Source organism: Carcharodon carcharias, chromosome 25, assembly GCF_017639515.1.
Source record: "Carcharodon carcharias isolate sCarCar2 chromosome 25, sCarCar2.pri, whole genome shotgun sequence".
Classification (NCBI taxonomy): Eukaryota; Metazoa; Chordata; class Chondrichthyes; order Lamniformes; family Lamnidae; genus Carcharodon; species Carcharodon carcharias.
The window spans coordinates 3674976-3694986 of record NC_054491.1 but is presented as its reverse complement, the minus strand read 5'-3'; the positions used below and the strand labels follow the sequence as shown (position 1 = coordinate 3694986).

Below are 20011 nucleotides of genomic sequence, written 5' to 3'. Positions count from 1 at the left end.
GTCCTGTTAAGTGGAGTTAAGAGTGAGGAGAGAGGAAAGGCTCCAAACTTCAAGCTTAAAGAGATAAAGGCTTGTGAGAAGCCAGAAGGTCCAAAGAGACAGCTGAAGGTCTATAACTCTTTGCTATGGCCATAAGAAGCAATGGTGTACCGTTGACATCTGAGTCAGTGAGAGAGAGTGCACAGAAGAAATCTTGAACGCATGTGGTGACCCAGAGGAGAGAAACATCGGAAGGCGAGTTCAAAACCTTAGAGGTGAACCCTTGCGGAAGGAGTCTGAGAGAAAGCATCAGTTTGGAAAAAAACTCCAAGGGGAGTTCTTGGAGAGTGGAAATTGGAAACCCTCGTGTGAAAGACGGAGTGCAGTGAGACCAGTTGGTTCATGGTGGGACAAGCTTTCTGCAGGGAGTTGTTGAGATGTCACTTGGTTTCAGAGTGTGGTGTGTCTGACCACAGGTTGTCTTACTTACGGTGTACTTACTGTGAACATTAGAGTCTAAGATAATCTTTGAAACTTGTGCTATGCTTACAAATCTGTAAAATATAGTTGTGGGTGAAGGAGTATTGTAATATAGTTCATCTTTTCTTGTTAAATAAATGATTTATTCTTTTTGTAAAAGTTCATTAGCTGACTCTGGTGACTCTGTTTAGTAGCCACTCTCCATGTATGTAAACAAACAAATAAAAGTTAGGATCTGTCAAGCTGGGTTTCACCCTGGGATCAGGCTTGTCCAGTGGTAACCTCAGCTGGGATCATAACAATCCTCATTAGATACCAGGTTTGGTGACATGAAAATAGCAAATGGACCTTAAAGAAATGTAGTATACCACAAACAAATATTCCTTTTGATACAATATTTAGCCATCTTGTAGCCTTAATGCAATTGTGATTCTGTCACTTGGATAAACAAATACATCTAAAAAAGAAATCCGTGACAAATACCATTTTTGTGTAGAAGCAAGAAGAATGAAAAACATATATTAAATAACCTTCTTTTGCATATTTTGCTTGGTCTAGTGAAGCAAGGTGAAGGTTGTTGCTAAAAGGAAATGAAACTCCTGTTCAATTCTTGCAGCCAATATAAGCATCAAACAACCCAAACTAGGAATTGCACCGTCCAGGTGCAAAACAGAACTATCTCATCTCCGCCTTCACCTCAACTCAAAAGAGCAGCTGTTGCAGCAAAGCAAAAAAGCTTTCATTTCTTTGTATCACCGTGCAATATTCCCAATTTAATGCTAAATTATAGGCAGTTTGGGGCTATTGTATTGCACTAATAATATGTTTGAAGCAACTGAAGTGGTCTTCTTAAGACCCATCCAACCAGGAATCTACAACCACACAGCAAAGTGGTCACCAGAGGAGATTTTCACTGTTTAATGACACAGGCTTTTATACTTTTAAGTTCATTTTCATACTTTACACTTTAGTTATGGAGATGAGCTGTTTATCTCATTAGCCTTGATCAGATTCTAAACTAGGTCCTGTGGGTGAAATGCAACATGCTAACTATCTACATGACCAGATAAATCCCTTAAATGCTTTCATTAAATAATAAATCACATATGTTTTACCGAACATAAATTTCCCATGTTGTTCCAAGTTGTTGCAGATTTGATTTCTTTTTCATTGTCCTCACTCTGGTGACCAAAAATAAATCTGATCCTTGAAGGTTTCAGTAACATCACAACAGATCTATTTGTAACAGGCATATGAAATGCGCAACTTAAAATAATAGTTCCCAGTGGGAATGTTTTCCACTTGCTTATATCTAGTGAGAGCTTTAATATGTCCTTTTTGTCCTATAAATTTCAAACAGCAGAAAACTTCCAGTAAATATTTTCTATACAAAATGTATTTTATTCAGAGTGCTACATAGAATAAATGTAACATGGATTATTTTACTTCTGTGTTGAAGAAGTGCTCTGTGGCCTGAATATATAGTTTATAAGTACTTTGAAGTATTTTAGAATATAGCTGAACCTTTTACCCGCTAAATATTTTTTGTTATTATTTCTATATTTCAAGATGTATATTTTGATATATTTAGAAATTAAGTATTTTTTCATACTAGTGTGAGGGAAGTCCACTCAACCTTAATAGAATAGATACAACTAGATGACTGATAAATATTAAGTCATATGCAATCAATAAAGTTCAATTTGCAAAGTGGCATCAACAATAAATGTCACTCAAGGGTGTTGTTCTTCATGTTCCTGCAATGTGTACAGCAGTGGGGGATTGCCACTAGAGGCTAAAGGTATAACTCCTATCAGACTGCATTGAATTGCTTTACTCTGGTTGCTGAAGTTACCAACTTGACCTTGGATTATCAGGCTTATAAAGAAGGAGATATTAGGCTGGGACGAAACAATCTTGGACTGATCAATGTCAGGGCAATTTTAACCTAACCCATCTGTCAGGAAACTGACAGGAGCGGGTAAAATGCTGGTTTATAGTCCACCCCATCTTATTTAACTGTCTATTGGAAAATGGAGCGTAATTATCGGGCGAGGTATAAAACAAATATTCCATTTGATCTCATTGGCTTTCCCACCCAGTGAGTTAGATTAAAATTATTCCCAAAAGTCTGGACTAAAGATGATTAAAGCAACTTGTTTTAAATTTTTGTTCACTCCCCCACGCACCCTCATATTCTGAATGTGATGACTCACAATGTAGTTGGCTTCTGCATTTACTGTCTGGTAACTCATCCAAGTGAGCTTGAATGTTAGCACTGGGAGAATCATAGCTGTGCCTGACCACATCTTCATCTACCATCTACACACCCATAGTTTTAAAAAGTTGTTGCTCTGTCCCTAATCGGGTGTTAATTGTTTTTCCTCCTTGACCCAGGGTTACTGAGGCTAATTGTAGCATCCCTGTCACCACAGCAAATGAGATACTAACACGGTGCAAACCAGAGGCCAAACTTGAGAACTTTTTGGTCTGTATATCTCTACACATCAACATCCCTAACAATTTGATTTCAGAATATGTTATAATGATGCTACAATAATTTATTGAGTTCTTAGTACTAAAATAGGACTCTAATGAGGTAGGAATAGAAAATGTTGTATTAACAAAAGAGCACCGAAAATACAAGCTGTAGTTCCTCATGGTAAAACAATGTGTTATGACATTTCTAATTGTCATACTTTTGTTTTTATCATGTTTAATTTAAAAGGATAATGTCATAAATATCATTGATTGTCATGACATCATCAGTGGGACAGTCCACTAATCCTAAACAGGGATTGAATACATTTATTCAAAGATTTATAATTTATTCTATTTTAAACTGTTAACAGCAAAAGTTTAAGCAACATAATACATTTTGGTTTAACTTTGAGGTTAGCCCATCATGTATGTCGGCAAGGACCTCATGAGTCCCACAATGAAACTGTCGCCATAAATCTCCCAATCTGTCAACTTTTGAACAGAATTCCATCAAGAGCAGCTGTCGAGATCATGGGGTAGAAATTTTCCTGGCCCACAATAGAGTCTGTGCTACAAGCTGGAGGCCCAAGGCCATCCCAGAATAGGGCCTTGGGTCTTATTTTAATGGTTTAGGCAAGCTGCCAACACATGTTGCACCTCCACACGCAGCTTGCCCATTTGGAGAAATTAATATTGGGCCTCGCCTTGCAGGGAGTGAAGGTAATATTTCACAAATTGTGTATTGTAAATGATCTCCATTCACTTACCATTTATTGCTTCACAATATTTTTTTCCTCCTCTTTAGGTTCTTCCACAGCACTCAGCATTCCCTGCTGAGAGGCAGGGCTGGCAAACTGCATCCAGGTATCTGCCCATGTTGCTTTAGTTGTAGCTACCCACTAGGTGAGGTGCTCACGATTGGCTACTGGCGACACCCTACCTGTAAATAAGCAGTGATACCGTACCCAACTGCCCCCAACCCCAACAACAAAAGCAACTCAAATAAGTATGTGATGTTATATAAAAAATTGTCATAGCAAACCCATATCCAACTGTTCAGTGACAAAGTTTGTTGGTACGTTAGTCTCCTAGCCTGAAGAATCCTGATCATTCAGCCTTGATATGGATGCCTGTATAGGCTAAAAGGTGTTTTCTAATGAGCTGTCCAAAAGCCATGAAGGCAACTGGATAACTGGAAAAACTGTACCATAAAATGTACCATAAATTTCAAACTCATTTTAGGAGTGTGTATGGTGTTCCAGTAAAGGTGTCAGAAAATTGTAAAAAAAAAAAATCTATTCCCAGTTCTCAATTTCTCATGGTTTGTGAAGATACATGTAGAAAAAATGGGAACTTAACACAGTCAACAATGTAATATGTGCAAAAGCTCTTAGCACTTCTTGTTGAAGCGCCAATACTTCCATTGAGGCCCATTCCCATTTTTGGCATTTCCATCAGCAGACTCCTGGAAGTATTAGCTAAGAAAAGCATTTGAAGCAAGAATACTCTGCATGAGAATATATGTTCTTTGCAAATCTATTTAAATTCAATCTGACCCTCTGACTAAGAATGGGGACAGAGATTTTTTTCCAATAATCAATGTGTCAACAGTGTGGAAGTTATTGGAGAGACACTGGGGAAAATTTTAAACTAATTCACCGGAAAGGATACCCCTGAGTCGGGTAAACCCTTCACAAGATTATTCGCTATTGACTTCAATTCTATATCCAACACTAGACATTATATGTTGCAACTTTAAAGAAAATGTTCAGCACACAAAAAGGTTGAAGATGTTATTATTTTGAAACTTTTCCTGCTTCAGTGGCTAGACCCCTTTTAATAAGGAATCCAGCGTCTAATGACTTAGATAAGGCCACTACCACCCCAGGACCTCCCACCCTCCATGATTGTGATTCCCCCCCAACCCAAAATTTATCTAGTAGGTGGCTGCTGTTGCTTAATTTTGAGGCTTCAATCCAGCAAGCCGCATTTGGACAATTTTTTTGGCGTCTCACAGTTGCCTGACCAAAGGCCCTGGCCTCAAAAGCATGGGGGGCACCTTTGCTACTGGAACTGGTGGGCCAGTGATTGTGCTCCTCCAATCTGTTATCAAAAAAACAAAATACACTCCAGTTTCTCTCCCATATATGTATGATAGTCTGTAATAAACCTAATTGGAAATTAAGTCTATAATAAATCCAATTGGAAATTCAGGGGTCACTTCTTTACCCAGAGAGTGCTAAGAATGTTGGGTGACCAGATGCATTTAAGAGGAAGCTGGAAAACTGCATAATGGAGAAAGAAATGGAAGGGTATGCTGACAGGGTTAGATATAGTAGGGTGAGAGGAGGCTCATCTGGTATAAAAACATGGGCCTGTTGATACGGTGCTGTAGGTTCTGACAAGTCTACACAACGGAAGTTACACAGTGTTAAGACTCATGAGAAAGGAACTCACATTTTGCCACTCCATGCTATCAAACAAGTATTTGATTTTACTCCCACCATAAGTGACTTTGCTCTATTACAATTTGGATGATGACATTCTTTACAGTAACAGAACTGAAAGCATAAAAAGCATAAAGCAAATATTTAATAAATTCACTCTTCGATCTCCCATGGCGTAACAGTCAGATTCAAAACCTCTGGCATAGTGTTCAGGTTAAATAGTCCTAATGGGTATAGGGATAATTGGACCAAGGCAAGGCAAGCAAAGGGGAGGATGCAAATGGAAAGGGTGAAAAGGGAAGGGAAGTGGAGCAAAGAAACTATTTAGTGAGGGGCTGTACAGATGGCCAAAAATGTGCAAAAGATTCAGGATGGTCCATTATAAAATGATAGTGCCAGGAATTCTAATCAACAACATTGTGGGCGGGGGTTTGGTGGGAGGGAGGCAGAGGATTGTTGGATCTCCAAAATGATGCTATGTGTTGGGTGTCAAGACTATGCATTGGGTCATCACATGAACACCCGCAGGGGAGCTGGAATCTTTCTGTATCATCCTTTAGTGTTGTCGATGAACTGCAAGTTGGATGACAAGTTCATATTATTGTGCCAGCTTAGGGTACAGAAGTAAAATCAGCATGATGATAGTTTATCATTATAAATGCCTGACTCGGCACCACTTAGCAGTCATCGTATTGCAGGTAATTTAAAATGGAACAATATAAGGGTCACTTGAAATGGAATGTTGTTACCCACCTCCCATTTTTAATCTATATTCAATTGATGAATGTCAAATGGCTGAACCATTCCCTTAGGTAATTACACTGTTCCTAAGTTTAGTGTTTGTGACAATAATAATAGGAAGTATTTCCAAGAAAGATAGGGTGTAGTTTGGTAATGTTGGGATTTCCTGACACTGTACAGAATGCTGCTTCCATTCCATTTTCTGTGAATTAGACTCCTCATCTGTCAACTTGCTTCTAAATGACATCGCTGTCCCCTGAATTTCATCTATACTCTGAATCATCTCATTCTACTTTTCAAGAACTGAAGCTACCAAAGTTCAAGTTCATTTTTTGATCAATTTTCACTGCTTTCTTTGACCCAACCCTATACCAACAAGTTACTCAGTTGATGACTTCTTCTTGTGTCTGTTGAGTTGTAGAATCTGGGTTTACACTTGTGTTTGCTACACGATGAGTCACCTGGCCTCAGAGAGAGCAAAAGCTAGAGAAAATTAAAAAGGAAGCATACCTTAGGATTCCTAGAAACTGACTCAAGACAGCCAGGGCCAGGCAAAACAGCAGGACATCAACGTACCTCTCATTTGAAAGTATTGTTTGTGGCATAGGAATAATTTTAAAACAAAAAAGAGGCAAAAGAACATAGGGATGGGAGGAAATACACAGCTGGGGAGTAGAGTTTCCCTGTCTAAGGCATTTGAGTTGATTTATAGCGTATAACCAGCATTGCCTTATCATTATTCTGTTTCAAAATTTTTTATCATGTGGTCTCGAAAGAATTTTTGGAATGAAAGAATACAAAAAAGAGATAGAAAATTGGACATCATGACACCTGTTTTAGGGCCATAAAACAGTTGAAGAAGACCCATTTTCAGGGGCCAGGCCTGCAACTAAAAGATATCTGAAAGGCATCCAAAATTTGGACAGGTTAATTCTCCGGTGGCACCCGAAATAGCCATTAAATCTGTCAATTATTTATAGAAGGGACCTAATGCCCATTTCCAGTCCTGATGCAAGAATTGGTTGCTGATGAGTAAAACAGGTGTGGGCCTACCCCAGTCTAAGTGGAATGCACCCTGAACTATGCGTGTGATTGCCCCTCCCCCTTCATTGCCAACATCATTCCCCCCTTACCCCTGTTTTGGTGCTTGTCTTCAAGCCAAGACGAATGTGGAGGCACATCCAAATTAAACAAGGCCTGAGGTTCAATCTCAGGTAAGCCTGAGGCCTCAATATAGCATGCACCTGAAAATGAGCCATAATAATTTTCTATCCAGCGTCTGACAGGGTGGCAGTGAGTTCGACTCCACTTATCATGTTTGCCTTTACAGTTCCCTTCACAGTGACTCTTGGATCTCAACTTTTTGTGGTATTGAAATACCCATCAGAAAACAGATACTTTTCCACGAGGATGGAATAATGATCACCCCAATCACTTCATCCCCCACCCCACCCCTCCCCAGCCCTGTCCCCTCCCCCCACCACCTCCCCATCCAACACACACACATAACCAAATGAGGGCCAAAGAGAGTTACAGCCCTAATCTTGGAAGTGCTTCATCCAACATGTTCCTTTTTGGTAGGGTAGTCAACCTGGCTGAAGAGGGAGGAAAGTGGGACATACTTTAAAAACCTATTTGAGTTCAGATAATGTGACTTGGACGGGGGATAAATTTTAAAATTAGTTCCACTTGGTTGAATATCTTAGACCCAGTCTGTCCAATCACGTGGCTGAGTTTTGATTCCGATAATGTAGTTAATATATTACAGAGAAAAGCTGCAAGCTACAATTGCAAGTCAAACTGTCTAGGTGTTGAAGTTGAATTCTTCCCCATTGTCTTTCCTGTTTCTCTTGATCCCACAGGAGGCCTCCAGATACACATGGTGCGGCTGCTGTACCTGAGAGTTTCGAAGTACTGAGATATCCACGTGTGCGAAAGTCCAAGAAGGCAACCCAGCCCACTTCAAAGACGCGGCAAAAAAACAGTGAGTGATATGAGAAACAGTAACACTGAAGAAGGTCAGAGCATGAATGAGCATACAGACCTCGCCAGCCAGTTCTTCCTTAGCTAGATCAGAGTCTGTGTTGTACCTGTAGGACAACACAGGTAACAAACACATTCATGTAACATTCCTCTATCTACTACTATTATAACTATTGATTAACCTAATTATTGTAAATAGGTTAGGGCCGTAGTTGAAAAAGGCAGAAAATTGTCTTGCAAATGTATTAGGGATGTACATATCTCAAACCATCATCCCTAGACTTTAGTTCCTATTGTTGAAATGACTGTCACATTCTAAGTATAATGATAAGGATAACATAAACACAAAATATTTATAATTCAGATTTTGGGGTTTTTTAACTGAAATTTTGGCCGGAATTCTCCCATGCCCCCATGAGCGGGATTAATGGCGGCCGGGGGAGGAGGATTCGCCAGGAGGCCCAAAAATTGGTTTCACATCAATTTTTAGCAGGATTTTCCGGTGTGGCCCGCGAAGGCGGATCGGGAATCCCGCTGGAGGCCAGCGTGAAGCCAATTTACATCCTGCTAATGGGATGCAAATGAAGGCCTGACCAGAATCGTGCCCCCACACCTGATTCTCTGTTACACCAGCGGGAAAGCACGCTGGACCAGAACACGTCTGGACGAGGGTGACCTACAGAAATCCTTTAGGGCCTTACTCAGATCGTGGACATTCAAGGAGAAAAAGATGCTGGAGGCCTACAGCTCTTGGACCCCGGAGGAACACATGGAATCGCATGGTGGGTGGATCCTCGTGCTCATGGCTCCACTGCAAAGCAGTTCTCAGAAGGTGGAAGGTCTCCACACAGCAGGCCAGGCTTTTCTGAGGCTTCGGGCCTGCTTCGGAATTTCACAGACTTCGCCATGGGCTCACACCATCTTGCATGGTCTCGGTTGATGCCTCAGCCCTGCTTCGGAACATTATGGACTTCACCGTGAGCTGGTAATGATGTGGCGAAGTGGTGGGGGTGGGGGGAGAGGAAGGTCTTGGGGGGGGCGCGGGGCTAAGATGGGAGGGAAGAGAAGGTGGGTAAAGATGGGGGGGGGCGCCAAGCATCGAGGTGGGCAAAGATGTCAGGGGGGTGAAGATCGGAGGAGAGGGTGAATTATCGTGGTGTCAAGATGGGAGGGGGTGAGGGAGTTTGGAAGGGAGAAGGTGTATGAACATACGAACACACAAACCAGGAGCAGGAGTAGGTCATTCAGCCCCTCGAGCCTGTTCCACCATTCAATAATATCATGGCTGATCTGATAGTAACCTCAAATCTGCATCCTGCCCACCCCCAATAACCTATCACACCCTTGCTTACCAGAATCAACCCACCTCTGCGTTGAAAATATTCAAAGACTCTGCTTCCACCGCCTTTTCAGGAAGAGAGTTCCAAAGACTCACAACCTCTTCTCCATTTTAAATGGGCGAACCCTTATTTTTAAAAAGCAACCCCTAGTTCTAGATTCGCCCACAAGTGGAAACATCCACTCCACATCCACCTGTCAAGAACCCTCAGGATCTTATATAATTCAATCAAATCGCAGATACAAGCCTGGCCAGTCCAACCTTTCCTCATAAGACAACCCACCCATTCCAGACATTAGTCTGGTAAACCTTCTCTGAACTGCTTCCAAGGCATTTACACCCTTCCTTAAATAAGGTGACCAATACTGCACACAATACTCCAGATGTGGTCTCTCACTAGTGCTCCTTGTAACTAAAGCATAATCTCCCTACTTTTGTATTCAATTCCTCTTGCAATAAATGATAACATTATATTAGCTTTCCTAATTACCTGCTGTACCTGCATACTAGCCTTTTGCAGTTCATGCACTAGGACACCCAGATCCCTCTGCATCTCAGAGCTCTGCAACCTTTCACCATTTAGATAATATGCTTTTCTTTTACTGTTCCTGCCAAAATGGACAATTTCACATTTTCTCACATTATACTCCATGGGCAAAATTTTGCAGTCAACAAGCAGGGGGCGGAACCCCCGACATCATCCCGCCCCATTTAAATTTTCAGGAAAGTGGGGGCGCAGCAAAATCAGCTGCGGACCCGCCAACCCGTCAATAGCCAATTGAGGCCATTGACAGAATCAATTATACAAGTAAAGGTTAGCGGGCAGGCCAGGAGCCACAGCGGGCAATAGAAAAAGCATGAAATTCAATCTACTGGCGGGATGAGGTTTCATGTAGGGTTTTAAAAAGTTTAATAAAGTTATTATGTAAATTATGAACATGTCCCATATCATGTGACATTGTCACATAAGGGGGACATGTTAGGGATTTTTTTTTTCTATTTTTCAAAGTGTTAACAATCTCCCTGAGGCAGCGCTTAGCCTCAGGGAGATGTGCGCTCTTTTGGGCACATGTGCGTAAGAGCGCACTCTCGCTTTTGGGGAACCCCTCCCCGCCCGCAAAGGGAGCGCATAGCGCTTCCCACCATACATCACGCTGGGCGGACGTTAATTGGTCCACCCACGTAAAACGGCGGCAGGGCCCACTTCTCCGGCGGTGATCGGCTCCCCGCCCACCGGGGATTGGGTCAGGCTCGCCCACCTGACAGGCAGGAAATTCTGCCCCATTTGTAAGATCTTTTCCCACTCACTTACCCCGTCTATATCTTTTTGTAGCCTCCTTATGCCCTCTTCACAACTTACTTTCCTACCTATCTTTGTATCATCAGCAAATTTGGCAACCATCCCTTCATCCAAGTCATTTATATAAATTGTAACAGTTGAGGTCCCAGCACTGATCCTATGGCACACCACTCGTTACACCTTACCAACCTGAAAAAGACATATTTATGCCTACTCTCTGCTTCCTGTTAGCCAGCCAATCTTATATCCATGCCACCATGAGTTTTTATTTTGTGCAATAACCTCTGATGTGGCACTTTATCAAAAGCCTTCTGGAAATCTAAGTGCAGTACATCCATCAGTTCCCCATTATCCACAGCACATGTTACTTTCTCAAAGGACTCCAATAAGTTGGTTAAACATGATATGATTTCCCTTTCACAAAACCATGTTGACTCTGCCTGATTCCCTTGAACTTATCCAAGTGCCCTGCTATAATTTCTTTAATAATAGCTTCTAACATTTTCCCTATGACAGATGTTAAGATAACTGTCCTGTAGTTTCCCACTTTCTGTCTCCCTCCTTTTTGAATAGTGGAGTTACATTTGCTATCTTCCAATCTAATGAGACCTTCTTGAATTTTGGGAGTTATGGAAAATTGAAACCAATGCATCAACTATCTCACTAGCTACTTCTTTTAAGATCCTAGGGTGAAGTCCATCAGGACTCAAGTATTTGTCAACAATTTACTCAGTACCACTTCTCTGGTGATTGTAATTTTCCTGAGTTCCTCCCTCCCTTTTTGATCCAAATTACCAGTTCAATTCACCTGCCATCCCCTTGTTTTCCAATATCAATCCTCCAGACTCACTTCCTATAGGACCAATGCTCACTTTGTTAACTTGGTTCTTTTTTAAATATTTATAGCAACTCTTACTATCTGCTTTTATATTTCTGGCTAGCTTTCCCTCTTATTCAAATTTCTCCTTCCTTATTAACCTTTTAGTCATCCTTTGCTGTTCCTCATTATCTATCCAATCTTCTGACCTCCTACCGATCTTTGCGCAATTATATGTTTTTTCTTTAAATTTGATACTACCTTTAACCTTTCTGGTTAACCACAGATGGTGTGTCCGTCCCTTGGACTTTTTATGTTCTATTCTGTGTATTCTGAAATATCCCTTTAAATGTTTGCCACTGCATCTCCATTGACCTAACCCGTAACCTAATTTGCCAATTCGCTTTAGCCAGCTCAGCTTTCATGCCCTTATAATTGTCCTTATTTAAGTTTAAACATGGTCTCGGACCCACTCCTCTCACCCTCAAACTGAATGTAAAATTCACTGATATTATGGTCGCTGCTACCTAAGGGCACCTTCACTATGAGATCATTAATTAATCCTGTCTCATTGCACAATACCAGGTCTAGTATAGCTTGCTCTCTGGCTGTTCTAAGGAACTATCCTGAAAACATTCTATGAACTCTTGATCTAGGCTACCTTTGCCCATCTGACTTTTCCAGTCTATATGTAGATTAAAATCTCCCATGATTATCACTGTGCCTTTCTAACAAGCTAACATTTCTTCCTTTATTCTCTACCCAATCATGTGGTTACTATTAGGGGGCCTGTACATCCCTGTACATGACTCCCACAAGTGACTTCTTGCCTTTACCATTTCCCATCTCAACCCAAACCATCTCCAGTCCTGGTTTTCTGAACTTAGGTCACCCCTCTCTATTGTGCTAATACCATAATTAACTAACAAAGCCATCCCACCACCTCTTCCTAGATTCTTGTACTTCCTAAATGCGCTGTTCCCTTCAATATTCAGTTCCCAATCCATGTCCTCCTGCAACCATGTCTCTGTAATGGGAGTGAATGGTGCAAGTAGGGAGGTAGGTATAAGGGGAGAAGGGAGGTAAGGGAGGGAGTTTGGAGGGGGAGAAGGTGTCCAAGGGAAGGAGGGAGTATGGGGGAGGAAGGAGTTCAGAGGAAGGGGTTTGTAGGTGTCAGGGGAAAGAGTGAGTACAGGGGGAAGATGGAGTTCAGAAGGGGGAAGGTGTCCAGGGGGAGGCGGAATTATTGGGGCGGCGGGAGGAAGGGGTGAGGATGAAGGAAGGAGTAAGTGGGGGAGGAAAATGTCGGGGGGTGGGGTGTGGAATATCCAGGTGAATGTTCAAGGGAGGGGTTTGTGAAGTCAATGACTGCTTCCTGGGGAGCAAATCCAGGGTGGGCATGGTGGGAGGGGATGGTTAGAGTGACAGGGGGCAGAGGAAGCTGCTAGGGTGAGGATGTGTCTGTAGCAGTAGGAGGGACAGCGAGGGTGGTTGGTGGTGACACGGAGGCAAACACGAACCCTGGGAGTGGGAAGGGGGAGGTCGGAGAGTTCATTGTGGGTGGGGGTGGGGTTCTCTGGAAGGTGGGGAACGTGCATGCTCACCTGGACATCCTGGAATGAGAGGAGTTGGGGCTGGAAGGTGGCAGTGGAGTGGTCAAATGTTATGCCGGGTGGGGGTGAGGGGGTGGGGGGGGTGGGTCTGTTGTTCTGGGGGAAAGTACATGGCTGATTGAGGGAGAGGAAATGGGGAGGTCATCAGAAATCTGACTACTGCCATTTTTGTGATATCGAAAGTGGGCGGAGCCTGGATGGACCCAGATGCTGCATGGCAGTGCAGTTAGCGGGTGGGCGGAGATACAAGTCAGCTCAGCTGGACAACTGAAAGAGAACCCCAACAGGTAGATTTGAAAATGCTCAGGACACTGAGATGAGTGTGTTGAATGAAGGCTCTGTGTGTGCAGGAGAGTGTTTGCATGAGGCTGCAGAAGCCCCTGCCCTGTACACTTCTCCCTCCATAGTCACTCATGGTCCGATTGCATGCAGCTGAAATGCTTGTGTTCTGGGGGAGGGATGGGGGAAGGGAGGTCTCGCAAAGCCTATGTAATGTCACTGAAAGACAACAGTAGACATTATTTAGTGAGAGTCCGTGAAACCACTTGAGATCAAATTTTTTTGATTTTACGTTACTTACCACTTCTTCCAGCTGCTGGCCTGACATCTGCAGCAGGGGTAGAGGCAGCTGTGGAGTTGTCTTCCCTGAATTACCTGGAAAAACTCAGCAGGTCTGGCAGCATCGGCGGAGAAGAAAAGAGTTGACGTTTCGAGTCCTCATGACCCTTCGACAGAACTTGAGTTCGAGTCCAGGAAAGAGCTGAAATATAAGCTGGTTTAAGGTGTGTGTGTGGGGGGCGGAGAGATAGAGAGACAGAGAGGTGGAGGGGGTTGGTGTGGTTGTAGCGACAAACAAGCAGTGATAGAAGCAGATCATTGATGATCTGCTTCTATCACTGCTTGTTTGTCGCTACAACCACACCAACCCCCTCCACCTCTCTGTCTCTCTATCTCTCCGCCCCCCACACACACACCTTAAACCAGCTTATATTTCAGCTCTTTCCTGGACTCGAACTCAAGTTCTGTCGAAGGGTCATGAGGACTCGAAACGTCAACTCTTTTCTTCTCCGCCGATGCTGCCAGACCTGCTGAGTTTTTCCAGGTAATTCTGTTTTTGTTTTGGATTTCCAGCATCCGCAGTTTTTTTGTTTTTATATCTGAGTTGTCTTCCCTGTTGCCTTTGATGACTTGGTGGCCGACCTCTGGAGGGCCGAGGCCTGGAGGTCATTTTGGCTGTCCTCCTGTGGGCCAGCTGCTCCCTCTGCGGTAACAGAGGACGAGGCTGAAGGGGTCACAGGCAAAGGGGATTCGGAGGGTGCGGACAACCTCTGTGAGCCCTGAGTGGATGACCCAGGGCTGTCCAGCTGCTGCTCCCCCTCCCTTCGGGTGCCCGAGGGCCCCGCCATGACTCCTTAAGAAGAAGGAGCACCTGGAAGGATGTCAAGGTGCCCCATTCCCTCTCGTGTAGCCACGACATAAACTCACCCATGGCAACAGCAATGGAGTGCAGCTCTGCATGCATCTCTGGCAGAAGCTGGGTATTCTGTTGGATGAGGGCGTCTGCCATCCTCTCCTTGGAGACCTCTATGTGCACACATGTAGGCACCACTTCATCAGAGAGCAGGCGGACACACTCCTCTGACTTGCATGCCACTCTGTTGAGGGCTTCCAACAGCTCTGCATGATGTTCCCCCACCTCTTGCTGACTCTCCACCATGAATTGGAAGGCCGATTCCAGAGGCTCATCATCTGACTCAGACCTCACAGATGCCTCTTCCCCAGCAATCCTCTGAGGGCCAGGCAGCTCAGCTGAAGCTGCCTCCTCCTGCTGCAGACACGTGTCCATGCGGTGACCACCAGATTGTGAGACCCTTCCTAAACTAGCACTAATACCCACTGAGGCGAGCGTTCCTGAGCTGGTGGAGGGTGAAAATGACTGCTGTGATGCCTCTACAAGTGTGGAGCTCTCCTCTTCCACTCATTCCTGGCACATCGCTGGGCTGGAGCTGGGGCTGAACCCTGATAAGGAGTCCACCTCCTCCTCCTCCTCCTCCTCCTCCTCCTCCTCCTCGTGCCTTGGTCTCTTCCTGGAGGCACCTGTAAGTGAGAGAGGAGAGAGCAAGTGATAGCATCAGCTGCCTCCAACATGGAGGTGAATGTACATGCATGGAGGTCTCCAAGGAGAACATGGCAGGCGCCATGGAGATCGTCGCCCAGCAGAATGCCCAGCTTCTGCCAGAGATGCATGCAGACCTGCACTTCATTGCTGTTGCCATGGGTGAGTTCATGTAGTGGTTACACAAGAGGAGAATGGGGCATCTCGACATCCCTCTAGGTACTCCTTCCCCTCAAGGAGTCAGGCCAGGGCCCTCGGGCATTCGCCCTTGCATTTCATTGAATGAATGAATCCTTACCAGGTGGATGCCCAGAGCTGAGCTCCCCATCGACAATGGCTCTGTCCTGCTCCACTCCTGTCCTGTCCTGCTCCACTCTGACCTGCTCCAGTCCTGTCCTGCTCCACTCTGTCCTGCTCCACTCCTGCGAGCTCAGATGCCATCGCCTTGAATTCTGTCAGAAAGCTGAAAAATGGTCCGCTCCCCACCCACAAACACCCCCCCGCCCCCCCCCACTCCCTTCTCACGTTCTCCGCAATTGTGATGGAGCTTCTCATATTCAAAGAAGAGAACATGTTTGACAGGAATTGCATGTTGCATGAATTGGAGCAATGAAAATTGGCTTATTTATCATACCTCCCTCATAAGATAGCCCACTTTTGTGACGCATCGTCACTGGTGTGAATTGGGCAGAAGAGTTGTGGACCAGCTCCCTCCAGAGTGCTGAGCAAATTCATATGCAAGGGGAAGGCTCAGACAGACATGTGATTTAGGGAGGTTGCTGCTTCCCTCTGCACCTAAGCCGGCTCCTGCCCCTTCCTCCCACGCACTCCCCAATGCCTTCCATGCAGTGTTCCATGTCTGCTAAAGGGCGAGAGAGGCACAGTGGGCACTCTACCACAACGTGGATACGCTGAAGTGGGTCTGTGAGGCAGGACATGCCATTGCCACTGGGCCTTGAACCCTGATATATTAGAATCTTTGTGGTTTATGCGACCATCTAATGAGACTTCCCCTGGCGGAGTGAATAAGGTCGTTCATCGTCTTCCAGCACGGTGTTACCGACATCTTGTGCACCCACTGGGCACTCACGGCATCGACCACCTGTGCCCGTACAGCGTTGGTAACACCTGCTTGACCACCTCCTCCCATCAGATGAATACAGGACCTCGACAAGGTGCAGGAGGATGCACAGGAAGATATCACTAAACTACAGAGCTTGGCCAGCCAGTAACCATGCAGATGTTTATCAAGAGTTTACGTTTCGAGTCCGAGTCATAAGGACTTGAAATGCTAATTTTGTTTCTCTCTGCACCGATGCTGCCAGACCTGCTGCGTTTTCCCACCATTTTCCGTTTTTAGTTCAGATTTTCAGCATCTGCAGTATTTTACTTTTATCTCAAAAATGGTCCCTTTTAAGTAAAAAAGATTGTATAGGTTTGATTCACTGCATTAGGATAGGTAGTGGACAAAATTTATTGAAAAAGTCTTACACTTAGTTCCAATTTTGTAAATTAAAATCTCCTACACAGCTTACATAAAATAGGGTACCTATTGAAAAGCTTGGATATATCTCTCACTAGGGCCTGGATTTTTCACTAGCTCTGCTGGACAGGAATGGTAAGGTTGTGTGCTGAAAATGTGTTCTTGCCAATGTCCTAGCTTCTGACATTTTGCTACTGTCCTTGATATGGCCAGGCCATGCACTCACCAGATACAGATGGGCCCTCGGTAGCCCACGCAATCTGGGGTTTGTTGATGTCAATAGAACCACCACACATACTACAACCAATGATCCTTGGCACTGAGCAATGTAACCAGTGGACTTTAAAAGGACCAGTCAGGGTACTGAGGAAAAGTTCATAAAAAAAGGTTTGTCATTGATTTCTGTGGGTTTACGAGGAGCAATAATGTTCCTGGCGGTCCCACCAAAACCAATCTCTGTGATGCCCTCCCCTCTGCAGCCTTTCCCTGGTTGACTTGCCCTCTTCCCCCACCAGTGCCCCCTCCCACCCCTTCCATCTAACGTCAGCCCCCTCCCTTTAATTGACCTGGGCTGGCTGAGATCCGTGATTGAGGCACTGGATTTCCGGACTCATCGGAGCAGATCCTGCTTTCTGAACAGCATCTCAGTGGAATGGTAATGTGTACCGACTTTAAAAAAACTAGCTGCAAATCTTGCTGGCGACATCAGGCATGAACAGGAGCCCATACATTTCAGGAAACATTTTATAAAATATGTAAAGAGAATTCTCATTTCACAAGTGACTATTTTAGCTGCAAAATAAAAGGAAAATACTGCGGATGCCGAAAATCTGAAACAAAAACAGAAAATGCAGTAAATACTCAGCAGGTCTGGCAACATCTGTGAAGAGAGAAAGAGTTAATGTTTCAAGTTACATATAACTCTTCTTCAGGACTGAACTGCAGAAGTCATATTTAACTTGTTTCTTTCTCCACAGGTGCTGCTTAACCTGCTAAGTATTGCCAGCACTTTCTATTTTTATTTCATTTGTGCTTTTCTCCATAGTTCGCTTGCTGTCCTCTTTGCCTTTTATGAATATTTCTGACAAGGTTGGCCTATTGTGAGTCAGAAAAATACTTGTAAATGGAAGGAAAACAGATAAATATGCATTGTAAATATGTGGATAAAAATCTGTAGCCAAGTGCTCGTTGTAATTACAGATTACTTTCAACATCCAGCATCGTGCAGTTCTGCTGATCTCTCGGTCTTGAGCATCAGTTGTACTGTCAATGCTGGGTCATTTTGAAGCAGTCTTGGATGCACACATGATTAGCAATATAACGTCAGTGTCAGATCCTGGTGTGACACCCAAGACTAGTAAAACCTAACAGTGTAAAACACTGGCAGGAGACCGTCTCACATCGGTTCAAGTTCATTGCAATTGTACCAAGGTGAAAGGCCAAAATAAGTGTCCAAGTAATCTGTTGGACTGCATAGGATCTTTGAAAACTTTGTACAGAATAGATGCTCCCCCGAGTTATCCTTTCGTTAAAAATAAGCGGCTAAAGAAACAGAGCCCTGGATCCACATCCACACACATTTGTACAGAACTCCTTCCTAGCTGATTGTAAGGTGACATGGGTGGAAACGCAGCTAGCAGCATAACTCTGGTCTGCCAGTCATGCAAGGCACTTCATAAGGCAGGACTGAGACTGAAATTTCCAATCTAACTGCAGTCTGAATTACATCTAAAACCAGACCTAGGTGAAATATTCTCCACCCATCAATTGTTATGTAACTTTCTTTTTAGTAATTCAATAGATCTACCTGATCAGCAATTTTTGTATAACATATTTGTAGTCTTTTTCATGTAAAATTCAATCCTATCTAATCTATCCAATCACATTGGCTAAACCCAGTAGCATTTTCAACATGTCAAAAATTGGATGCTTTGCACCACATTTTGTCATGCATTGATTGAACAGGATGCTCAGTGGATTAGAAAAGGGCAGATGGAATGGTTAAGGGGATTTCCTGATCTTCTGCCGTAACTTTGGCATCTTTTCGCCAGAGTTCCCAAAGTTTCTCCACCAATAATAAAGTGGGCAGTCATGAAGAATCCCAGGAACTTACTGACAAAGATTCCCTGAATCCATCAGGGTGTCTAACATTTTAAAGTTAATAGGTTCTCCATACCTTGGCAGTTTGAGAATGTCCGCTTATAAACTCAATGCTCAAAGAGGATTTCAGTCTTCAGATCATAATTCAGAAAGTGAATCCCAATTCAGACTCTTCCTAGCTTGTGCACTTGGTCTGTAGGGTTCTGTGGTAAGAAGGTTATAAATTATTGCCCAATAAATTGTATTTTTTTCATTTAATTAGTCACTGCTTGCATCCACTAAGGAGCTTCCAGCATTTCATCTAATTATTGGCTTCATTTTGATTGCTTAACTCTATTTTATGTGAGAAAATATATCCCTGAGTCTGTACTTTTTTAAATTTTCCTTCAGTTGTCCTCTCTGACACATTACTTTCCTAAAGGCAGCAACTCACACTAGGATTTGGTAGTGACAGTCTTTTGATGCTTCACTCAAGTGACTGTTTTCAGGCATGAAGCTTGACAGTGAGCATCAGAAGGTAATTTATCTGTGTGGGCCATGACATGTCTATCCTCACCTATAACCTTTTAGAAACTACACAGAAGGAGCATCATCATTGTGCTCGCTCTTTGCTACAGAAATCCAAAGCTAATCTCACAACTCTGCTTTTTCCCCATGGCCCTTTATTTCCTCTAATCCAAATATTTGTCTACTCTTCCCTTAAAAGATGTGATTGGTTCTACCTTTACTATTCTGTGTGGCAAAACATTCCATGCTCTAACAACCCTATTGTAGAGAGAATGTTCCTAATCATTATCTTTATTCCCTTAGTGGTAATTTTAAATTGATGACCTGTCTTTGCTGACTTCCCAATTAGAGGATATAGTCTTTCTTAGTCACTTTATCAAAATCCTTAATCATTTTAAAAGATTCTATTAAATCCATTCTTAGACTGTTCTGCCCCAGTAGAAATATTTCCAATATCTCCAGTTTCTCATCATATCTATAATTTCTCATCCCTGGTGAATTTAATCTGACAGCAATGCATACAAATTTCCCAGAAAATGTCACTGGATATTGATCCTCAGAAAAACAAGGGCCATTTTCCCATCCTAAGCTGACGATGTTTAGACTTTTATTGCAAACTTCCTCG

The 20011-nt window shown here is 43.5% G+C and overlaps 1 protein-coding gene across 1 annotated transcript in view; it reads left to right on the top strand.

The window, feature by feature from the left end:
* Positions 1 to 20011, top strand: part of igsf9bb (immunoglobulin superfamily, member 9Bb) — a 707799-nt gene that overhangs the window by 679772 nt on the left and 8016 nt on the right. The window contains exon 19 of the mRNA XM_041174093.1: positions 7991 to 8112. Coding sequence (XP_041030027.1) covers positions 7991 to 8112 — 122 coding nt within the window. The remainder of the gene's footprint in view (positions 1 to 7990; positions 8113 to 20011) is intronic.